Here is a 10,809-nt window from a genome sequence, read left to right as displayed (position 1 = left end):
GTGTTGGTTATGTTTGGCGAATGACGATTTGGTTCATTTTGAAGAGGCACTAGATTTCAGAGTCGAATAAACGGCTAGCCTACTATTAATAACATTGACATTGTTTCAATTTAAACACAACTCAACAGATGTTGAAGGCCTCCATGCAATTAGGAGCAGAACCACAAGTTTCCGTTATGGGTTGCATTTATTAACAGATCATGGTTATGGTCTCATAAATCGGTGCTCTTTATAACTTGTTTTAATTGATTAAAATCAAAATCAAGACGCAAAATACAATTATTTTCATTTTTTCTATGTTAGTCAATCTTTACGTGATGGCACGTCTGCACATCTGAATTTAAAAGGAACAAAAAATTCTTCTAAATTGCGTCTAGCCCAAAGATAGAGACAATAGTTATTATATATTTATCATTTAACCTCAAGATAATACATTATAATGAAAATCACGAGTCATAGACTCTAGGCAAGGCCCTTTCTCAAGATCTGAGTTTGTTATAAAAGAGCTTAATCCGTTTCAAGCATCTAGGTGAACAAGAAGAAAACCATTAAGACGAAGCACCAAGACGAGTCTCTAACCATAACCATTTCGTTCCACCGCAACAGACCGACGATATTCTGTCGAGCAGCCCAACTGCTAGAACTTGGACCCACACTTCTGGCACTCGTCGGCCCATCCACTGTAATACATAGGAAATTAAAGAACCCAAAACTGTTATAGCTAATTTTTAGGCTTAAAAAAATTTGGTCGTGTTTAAACTCTGCAAAAATATTATTCTTACTATTTATTCATATCATTTCTTTAATAAAAATGAAATTCACTTATATTCATAAATTTTTAAAAATAATACAAATAGATAATAAATATGACACTACTCTAAAATCTATTTTGATCACGTGTTTTTATTAAGTTAATTTGGTTAGTGTGGTGCTCAAAATTAACAATTATGGTCACTTAATTGAAAAATATTAAAATATTTATTCAATAATTAAAATGAATAAAATAACAATTTAAATGATTAGAATGAATAAAATAACAATTTAAAAACTTTAAAATTCATTTAAAAAGAATAAAGATTGAAAACGAAGACGAGATTAGGGAGATATTTTTCAATGTGACTGGTATATGGGGTGGTACATCACATGTCGTTATACAAATTGTGGGATATGTGTGCAAAAAAGTTAATAACTTAAAAAATAAAATTTCTCACCACTCCTATTAAAATATCTTATGTACCACTTATATTTCCGTCATAACTAAAAATTTCTTGAGATTGGGGGCATTGGGGAAGACCAGCCCAACACCGTCACCACCTCTCTCTCTCTCTTCATTGCCAAGATCACCCCCTCCCCCAACCATACGCACTCCACTTACTGGATCCGCACATATTGAATAAATTCATCGCTCAAACTAGCAGAGGAACTGTGAGTCAAGGGCTGTCGTAACGCTTGATGGGGGGTTGTTGATTTGTGTTTCAAATCTCAAGGAATCGTATTGAACCAAGACTTGCCAGATTAGGTTTTCTAGTTGTTGTTGATGGTCGCGTGGTGGCTGACCATCTTCCCCGATGCCCCCCAATATTTTCATTCCTCCTCTTTTTGTGCTTTTAATTAGTTTCATTCATTTAATGAATATTTTAATATAACTATTTTTTTTTTTACTTCAAATTGACCGAAGTGACAAAAATTGTTAAACTTTGAACAATACAGTGACCAAAAAAAATTTTAAACCTAATTTTATTCAGCTAGAGAAAAACAAAAACAAAGTAATTAATTCCAATTCTTCTATATTGCTAATAATGTTAGTAATATATTAGTTATCACTTACCGCTAGGACTTGGAGCAAGACTGCTGGCAGTTTTAGTAGAGTTGCCTTCCAGTTGATAGAAAACCTGAGCTTCTGGTGATTTAGGATCCAAATGCAGAAGTTCTGCGCGCATCCAGCAATTCCATGCCAACCAGCAAATCAAACAGAAAAATTAGTGTGTCAAAGTTAGAATACTACTGCAGAATGTATGTATGTATGTATGTATGTATATAACAAGAAATCCGAATGTACGTACGTACCGGGACACTTGGAGACATTGGCAGGGGCCTTGCAAACGGAAGGCAGGCCCAAAGCAAGCGTTACATTAATCTGCAGACCAAGTTCAGGATCATTGCGATCTTTAATGATAACACAAAGGCACTTCTTATTGTTGTTGAGTACTTGTTTGAGACCACTGCAACAGTCTGGTGTTGGAGCCTTGGCTTGACCTCCAACGTAAGGCAGACACGTGGCCATCCCTACTAACTGCTGTGTACATTCCTCTCTGTCTTTTGCTGAATCTGCCGTTGCGAAGCTCGCTGTATAACTTGATATCATAACTAACAGGACTAGGACCAAGTAGCCAAACCATAATGGCATTTTCTGAACTGTAATTATATTATCAGATCAGTAAAGAATAATATTTCAGATGTAAGCTAGAAGAGAGAGAGAGAGAGAGAGAGAAGCGCTTTGTTAATTTATAAGACAAATTAAGGTGGTAGCTAGAATTTAGTGGCGGACGGTGGTGGTGTGGCCTTTGGGTTCATCCGTTCATATGTATACATATATTCTGCGGTCTGAATCTGCACTTGAAGGGATATATAGTTGCTTCCAGAATAGAGAGTTAATGGACAAAATCATTGAGTTTGAGTGGTAAAGATCGTGCGGCCGGCAAAAGGCAAAACCATATATATATATAGAAGGTGATGATGTGTAAATAACAGCAGTGTTGTGAGTTTAAACTAGAATGCTAAATCAAGTAGACATCAAATATTAGTGGGGGATCAGTTAAGTGCGTCACTTCACCAACCCCACTAAGGCCACAAGATAACATTAATTCATGTTACTTCTCCTTCAGATGGCCGCTTCCATATATTTCTTAGTTTTCTTTCAAGGCTATTTTTCAGAATTGATGCCATCATGACATCATTCAACAATATTATTGACATAATGCAGAACACATCTTATTTAAAAGAGAAAGAAAAAAGTTAACGGGGTTGTGGTGATAAGAAAAATGCGAATGATAAACACACTGTGAAACCCCACCCCCAAAACTTAATGTAATTTCTCATTTTCCCTTAAAAATAGAGATTACAAAATCACCAAATATTCATTGTTCATCCGATATGCATGAAAAATTTCAGACATAAATTAAACATACAAAGCTGTTAATTCCCAAAATTTCATAATTTTTGAGACATTACAAGTGTACTAAAAGAAAATTAGAAATGGGATGTGCTGCAGAAACGGCAAAATTCTGCAGTACATACCGGGGACTAAATAATTCACCAAATATTCAATTTGTCTCCAATATACATGAGAATTTCCAGAAATGAAGTAGACATATACATTTATTGTCACCAAAAGTTACATAATTTTTGCAATCTTAGAAGTGGGCTAAAAATAAAATTGACATGGAATGTGCTGCAGAAGCTTCGTAAATTCTGCAGGGCAGTCCCAACATTAAAAAAAAAAAACACCAATAATTCATTTGCAAACCAATGCTCGTCAAAATTTCCAGATTTGAAATAAATATCTCAATGTATAAAATACTAAAATTTCATGAATTTATCAATTACATAAATATATAAAAATAATATTACAAACAGACAATTCTGCAGAAGTCTGCAGAATTCCAGCAACATGGTATCACACTTAAAAATTAACCATAAATCCATTTCTTTTCCAAAAGACATGAAATTTTTTTCATGTATAGAATTCATTATATAACATAACATGACATAATTTCATCAAAATTGGAGATAGGAAAATTTATCAAATTATTGTTCTGGAGCAGTGAATGAAATTTACAAAATCTTCTAATCAGATCACAATAAAATGAGATACATATGCATTGATGAGAATTTGGCTAAAGAATGATCATTCACTATATATTGGCTACACAAAATGCAAATAGGTAACAAAAAATCATTCTTTTGGTGATTACGACAAACAAGGCATCCTTTTTCACCATAAAAGAAAAGAATTTAGTCATATAGACAAAAGTCTACATAAGCAAAATATCCAAATTTGGTAACCGTATCAAATTTCAATGCAAAAGCCACACTAGTACTTTTAATTCATTATTCCAAAAATTATGGACCACACTACAATATTTAATCATGCAATCAATAAGCCGATGTAGTTAAAATATAAGTTACTATAGGCAGAAAATCTCAACACTACCACTTCAATTCTTCTCTTTAATAAAAGGGTAATGGATTCATGAAAAATAATAGAACAAGAGTGAGTGGAAGCATGAAAATCCCAGAAACACATAACGATAGGATTATTTTATAACGATAAGAAAATTTGAGATGATCCATGTATACACAAAAAGAGGGAAAATAAGAAGACAAACCTCACAAACTCATAACAAAATTCCATATTAATCGGTAGAAGGATTTATATATAAGAGTTTGAAAATAATCGATATCATGTAATTCATTCAAAAGCATAATTCAATTAAATCATACCCATGTTTCCTAATGGCAAGTGATTCTCACCGAAAGACTCCGAAAATGACCAAAATTTAAACTTGACCATTGACAGCGTGAGTAGTCACTAAAGAACGGCTTGCCGGTGACCAGTGTGTGAGATAAAAAATTGAAACACCATGAGAAGCCATAGTAATTATTATAGTAAATAGGATTCCGAAACAAGGAACCCTAAACACTGCCCAACAGCTATAGCAATGCCATCCAAGTCAATCTTGATATTAATCATATTAAAATAATTAAATCAAACTATTTCGATGCAAATTGTGACAAGCCTCCAAACTCCAAAAATTGATAATATACACACATATTAATTAAGGTCACAACAAATTAAGAAGAAATTATCAAATTAACCAGGCGAAGATCAAAATTCAATGCAAAAAGTATATATATATATATATATATAGCTTTCATCAAATAAGTATAGCTATAAACAAAGCAATCAGATTTGCATCTTAATATCACGAAATGGCTAAGAAAACTCATCTTCACGTATTCCCATGAAAGCAAAACAAAACCATTTTAATAATTACATGAGAGTCATGAAGTTAGAAAAGTAATTATAAAAATACTCTAAAAATAAGCGGAAGCCTTAGGATCGATAAGTAAAAGACAATTAACTAAAACACAAACTAATTATGCCTTCAGTTTGTCAAAATTTGTTCAAAGTTCAAACAGATTACCTATAATCCGAACCCCAAGCTTTGCAAATTCCCTAACAGATTTGTATCTGCAGACAAGGAACAAAGTACAGTATATGCATAAGTAATTTCAATATATTCAAACCAACCATATGATCGTGGAACTTCTGAATCCTAGACAAGTTGAGTTGATCTGATACCGCATGTAAGATGTAATCTAAAAATCAACAAGTTATTAGGATCACATATATAACAAATATAACTACAATAAACGAATCAAACAATTAAGGGGAAATAAACTTATCTTCCAAAGTGGAGGAAGAAGAAGCCATGACTGGTAGGGTTTCAAGGAGGAACTTCTAGCAGCCGAGAGTCCTTGTGCACATAAATAGGGTTTTGCACTAGAATAGGATAATACTGTGAGTGCAGGGACTGCCTAATATATATATATAGGCTCATCCCTTTAATCCGGCCTATTAACTAATTAAGGGGATATTCCAAATCAATTAGGATTTCAATAAAGTCCTAGATGGTAACGAATTCTTTGTCAACTAATTAAGGTTTTCATGATTAATTGCACTAAATAAGGACTCCTAAACCTAACCAAATAAGGCTCCATAATTTTCTCAACTATTAACTCGGATTGACCAAGTTACCTGTATATCAAGAAACAGTGAGCACATGTTATTTGACACTCACAACATGCTGAACTTATTGTGCTTCAAACTTCCATCCCATGAAGATTATCTATATCATTAATTTGTTCATAGAGATTTAATCTTAATTTCCTTTAAGACATCAACAATGGGAAATTACCTTTCCCTCTCACCTTCAGCAACAAGTGTTTTCAAGGAAACCCAAGCTTTGCCTATCGAAACCACGTTCAAGCTTCCCTCTCCATTACCTAGCTGGCCTCCTGGTACGTACTTGTTCATCTCTCTAGCTATTTAAACAGTTCTGATATGTGTTGCAATGATGATTTGCAATCGGTCCTCTCTTCAAATGCATTTGCAGTATAAACTTAATAACCAGTTAAAGCTTGAACCATAAATATTATATCTCTACACACACACACATGCCTACGTATTATATATACCCCAAGACTTTGTTGTTGTTGTAATTTCTGAGTATTATTTAATATACTTTACAGTTGTAATGCCAATTAATCTATATTTACTGGTGTACATGAACATGATATATGGATCATTTTTATTAGGTGATGGGTTCACAAGTGGAATGATCGATCTGGGAGGATTACTAGTGTGTCAGATATCGTCTTTCAACAAAGTTTGGGCTACTCATGAGGGGGGATAGGCAACCTTGGGCCAAGGATTCTACATGCTCGGCTGCTACAGCCAACCCAACAACAAACCCCTTTCCGGATAGGCCCTTGCTGCTAAACCAACAAAAGACAACGACGATGACCCTTCTTCGCCCTTGCTGCGGCAACCAGTTGATTTCACTCTCGTTTGGAGCAGCGAGTTCTTGAACATCAAGAAAGATGGCAATGGCTATGTCTGGTTACCCACAGCCTCAAATGGTTATAAAACCATAAGCCTTGTTGTCACTAGCTCTCCGAAGAAGCCATCCCTCGATAAAATCAGGTGCGTTCGTTCCAGCCTCACTGACGAGTGCGAGGCCGACTCGTGGATCTGGGGACCAGGTACCACCAGCGATGCCAATGGATTCCATGTCTTTAGCCTTAGACCCAGCAATAGGGCGACCTAAGCCATGGGTGTCTCTGTCTCCACTGGCACTTTTATAGCTGCTCAACAAAATGGTGGGTTGTGAACTGTGGCTTGTTTGAAAAACGCCGCCATATCTAATCCCCAAGTATGCCTAACCTAACTCAAATTGAGGCATTACTTGAAGCTTACTCTCCATTTATATACTTCCATCCTGATGAAGTATACCTCCCTTCTTCGGTGGGTTGGTTTTTCACCAATGGGCCCCTTCTGTACAAGAAAGACGATGATTTAAAACCCATTGCGATCGAAGCAACTGGCTCCAACCTTCCCCTAGTTGGCTCAAATGACGGCTCCTATTGGTTGGACCTAACCGTCGACAAAAGCGCCAATGAAAGAGTGAAAAAAAGAAATCTACCCAGCTCTCAGGTTTATGCACATATAAAGCCCATGATGGGCTCAACATTTACTGACATCACTATATGGGTGTTCTACCCTTTCAATGGCCCCGCCAGGGCCAATGAGTTTCTGAATATCTCCCTAGGGAAAATTGGTGAACATGTTGGCAACTGGGAGCACGTGACCCTACGAGTCAGCAATTTTATTGGGGAACTCTGGAAGGTCTACTTCTCGCAGCACAGCGGGGGCATATGGGTGGAAGCTTCCGAGCTTGAGTTTTAGAATGGTGGTGGGAACAAAGCCGTGACCTATGCATCTTTGCACGGCCATGCTTTTTATGCCAAGCCAGGACGTGTATTGCAAGGCACTAGAGAATAGGAATTAGGAACGATGCTGCCAAGAGTAAGATGGTATTGGACACGGGACGAAGCCAGCCTATAATCATTGCAGCTGACTATTTGGGCTCCGCTATATCCGAGCCGCCATGGCTCAACTACAGTCAGGAATGGGGTCCAAAACTTAGTTATGACATTACCGACGAACTAAAAAAGGTGTAGAAACTTTTGCCTGGAAAGCTCAAATCTGCATTTGAGAAATTCGTAAAGAGTATACCGAATGAAGTGTTAGCGGAAGAAGGGCCTACTGGTCCCAAGATGAAGAACAACTGGGCTGGCGATGAAAAAATGAGACTTTAGTTAATTACTAGCAAGACTGCCCGCACGATGCTGCGGTGCTACGTCTTGCTCCTGTATAACCTTATCTACAATAAGGAACAATGAGCAGCATTGAATTTAATTCCATCATCAATGCCTTGAACTTGTAGGATCTAAATTTAAAAAATAAAATAAAATATTAACATAGACCCTAAAATTTCTATCATGGAGAAAAATATTAACATTGGGAAAAGGCAAAGAGAGGAATTCTGAAAAGAAAACTGAGAGTATGGATCACATGGAATGGAAATCATAAACAGCAACCACATCAAAAATGAAGAATAACAACTAAAGGAAAATAATAATCGAACCATAACTGAAAAAAGTCATCTGGTTTTGAATATTACAATTATGAAGCAACTCTTATAGGATGAGTGAGTCGAACTTACAACGCAGTTAGGGGTGTTCCATCTCACTATCAATTTGCTAAACCAAGATCATCTATTCCAAATGACAACATTTTAATCCTTCAAACTGCTCCTGAAAAAAAAAGTGAATTAAATGCGGGGATCTATACCTTAAGACAACGAAAAAAATAGATTAAAGCTGGAAAGTATCAAACTTTACAACTTTCTCCAAAAGCATATATCACTACAAAAGTACCAATTTTTCACATTAATAAAAAACTATGCAATATTATTTCATATTTTCCAATGAATTTGAAACCCTAAAATTGTCATATTTAGATGTTCTTTACTCGAAATTTATTCAAGAAGCATTTGTCAAATGTTCGACAAAATTTGGGAATTCAAACAAAATCCACACAGTGCAGTGATCACAATCGTCGAGACCAACATTGAAAAATGTAAATAAATTCACCGATAAGGTGTATCATAAAAACCCATTGAGATTGAGATTACACTAAATTGAAAACATTCTTATTAAAATAGCGTAAGTCCCAAAACGCACAATCAAAACAACAACATAGATTACTTTAAACTTGCAGAGACTCCAAAGGAATATCAAACTCATTCGGCTACATAATTAAAAAAAAAGAATAATGGTAAAAAAATGGATCCATCAGGACAAAAAAATTCTCACATGAAATTTAATCAACAGATGAAATTCTTAAGTTACCCAATTAGACCAAGCAAGAAGAACCAGTCGTTAATCGAGAATTCACCAAATAAAACAATGCAAGAATTGACCAAATAAACGATGAAAAATTGATTGCAAGAATTGGAACAAAGTAACAAACAGAGGGTAGGATTTGCGGCCCCATTGCAACAGATCTAGCATTTATGCAAAGGAAATTCGATTACGAATTAAAAAAATAAAAGTGAGAGAGAGAGAGAGAGACAAACCTTCTTGCGGAGGCCAGAGGTTCCAGGATTGAGAAACAGATAGAGAGACCTGTACTTGAGTTCTCTACTATGCTTAAGCCAGTAGAGAACTCCAGCTACATTGTTAATTCCAGGGTACCTACAAAGTTAGCATCTTAATTAAAATTTAATTAGTATTTTATGCATTAATAAAAGCAAAGTCCTTGCATATAAATTGAACCCATCAAATTAAATGTACAATTAAATCCAATCCCGACTTGAAAATCCAAACTTTATATCAAATTGAGAATTTTATTTTTTATTTTTTTGAGCTCACCAATCGGCAGTTTTTGGGTGCCTGGAACCTCAAAAGTGGAAGCTAAATCCATCCATTTGTACTTCTTTTTGTCTCCTCATCTTCCTATTTGTAAAGACCAAAAAGCTGAAATCAGAATTGCTTCAAATAATTTGCCAGATTTTACAATTCAAAGGGACACGTTTTCAAACTAACATACCAAGATATCAGTAGTGGACACAAATGATTAAAATTAGTAGTAAAAAACTGAAATCAAAGCAAGAAAAATAAAAATTGAAGATTGATAGGACTTACAAACGGTAGCTTGTTTGGAGACTTAAATTGAGGAAAAGTAAACAGAGAGTGAGCAATAACAGAGTAAAAGAAAATTAAAACCTTTATTTCTGCTCTGAGATGGTATGAAGTTATGTCTACCAATTTTATGATAAATGGGTGAAATCGTAGTGATGAAATTTTAATGTTTAGGTTTCAATTTGTTGATAGAAGCAGGCGAAGCAATGGAGAATGTTTATTCTTGTTATTGGCTGCAACAAAGATGAGAAGAGTTAAAATCTCAATCCTCTAGCGAATAAGAGCTAATATATCAATGACTTGGTGAATGGAATGTAATACTTGTAACTCCTAGCTTTTAGCACTAAATCTTCAACAAAATAAGAGTTAATAGATCAATGACTTGTTCATTGGAATGAAATACTTTTATAAACGCTTAAAACAAAAATGCTATCAAACTAATTCCAAGTTCAAGAAGGCAGTGGAAAAGGTAATTATCAAAATGAGAAAAGTTAAACGAAATTAGGCATTGTTCTCAACACTATTAGCACACCTATGACTGGTAGGAAAAAGCAGTAGTGCTAACCTGAAGACAAAAAGTTTATCCTCAGTGTGTTGTGCCTCTCCGTGTTTTTCTTTTTCCAATAGATATGCAACCAAACCTATGCTATGAACTATCTATCCAACTCACTACACAAAAACCCAATTAAAAACCAAGAAGCATAATTCAAGCATTATCAAAATAGGTAAAATCATAGACATTGGTCATATGTAAAGTAATGCACAATTTGTTCCACCAACTTCTCCAACACAAAAATACAGAGATTTGAGCTTTTACCTCATGGAAATGGAAAGGGGAACAATTTGTAGTAGAATGAATTATGCTCCCAACTATTTCAAAAGGCCACAAAGTTTGAACATCACACCGCAGTTTGGCATTCACTTCAAAGGAAATATAATCAAAAGAAAATTATGCACTTGATAATCACAAATGAGCTC

General features: G+C 35.1%; 1 protein-coding gene, 1 long non-coding RNA gene and 1 pseudogene across 3 annotated transcripts; 1 reads left to right on the top strand and 2 right to left on the bottom strand.

The window, feature by feature from the left end:
* Nucleotides 1-385: 385 nt before the first annotated feature.
* On the bottom strand, nt 386-2,694 carry LOC126628083 (non-specific lipid transfer protein GPI-anchored 14-like). Its single transcript, XM_050297668.1, has 3 exons — nt 2,068-2,694; nt 1,829-1,930; nt 386-680 (listed from the first exon to the last, which is right to left on the bottom strand). The coding sequence occupies exons 1-3, from the start codon at nt 2,405-2,407 to the stop codon at nt 526-528; spliced, it is 597 nt and encodes a 198-aa protein (XP_050153625.1). The 5' UTR covers nt 2,408-2,694; the 3' UTR covers nt 386-525.
* A 3,275-nt stretch (nt 2,695-5,969) lies between these two features.
* LOC126628868 (hypothetical protein At1g04090-like) lies at nt 5,970-7,944 on the top strand (annotated as a pseudogene).
* A 48-nt stretch (nt 7,945-7,992) lies between these two features.
* On the bottom strand, nt 7,993-10,235 carry LOC126628085 (uncharacterized). Of its 2 annotated transcripts, XR_007625254.1 has the most exons (4): nt 9,562-10,235; nt 9,267-9,384; nt 8,352-8,442; nt 7,993-8,075 (listed from the first exon to the last, which is right to left on the bottom strand). It is a non-coding gene; the product is annotated as an uncharacterized LOC126628085 (long non-coding RNA). The 2 variants fall into 2 exon arrangements; XR_007625253.1 differs by lacking the exon at nt 7,993-8,075 and having other exon boundaries at nt 8,298-8,442.
* Between the last annotated feature and the right edge of the window lie 574 nt (nt 10,236-10,809).

The sequence above is a fragment of the Malus sylvestris genome, chromosome 7, assembly GCF_916048215.2.
Source record: "Malus sylvestris chromosome 7, drMalSylv7.2, whole genome shotgun sequence".
Taxonomy (NCBI): domain Eukaryota; kingdom Viridiplantae; phylum Streptophyta; class Magnoliopsida; order Rosales; family Rosaceae; genus Malus; species Malus sylvestris.
Note: the sequence above shows the minus strand (reverse complement) of the source record. Positions and strands in the feature narration are given on the sequence as shown.

Excerpts from the sequence above, each read along its gene's own strand:
- LOC126628083 (XM_050297668.1), bottom strand. The coding sequence starts at position 2,407 with ATGCCATTATGGTTTGGCTACTTGGTCCTAGTCCTGTTAGTTATGATA. Across the intron at positions 1,931-2,067 it reads CAATGTCTCCAAGTGTCCCG|AACTTCTGCATTTGGATCCT; the intron begins GTACGTACGTAC and ends GGATGCGCGCAG. Across the intron at positions 681-1,828 it reads TCTTGCTCCAAGTCCTAGCG|TGGATGGGCCGACGAGTGCC; the intron begins GTAAGTGATAAC and ends TATGTATTACAG.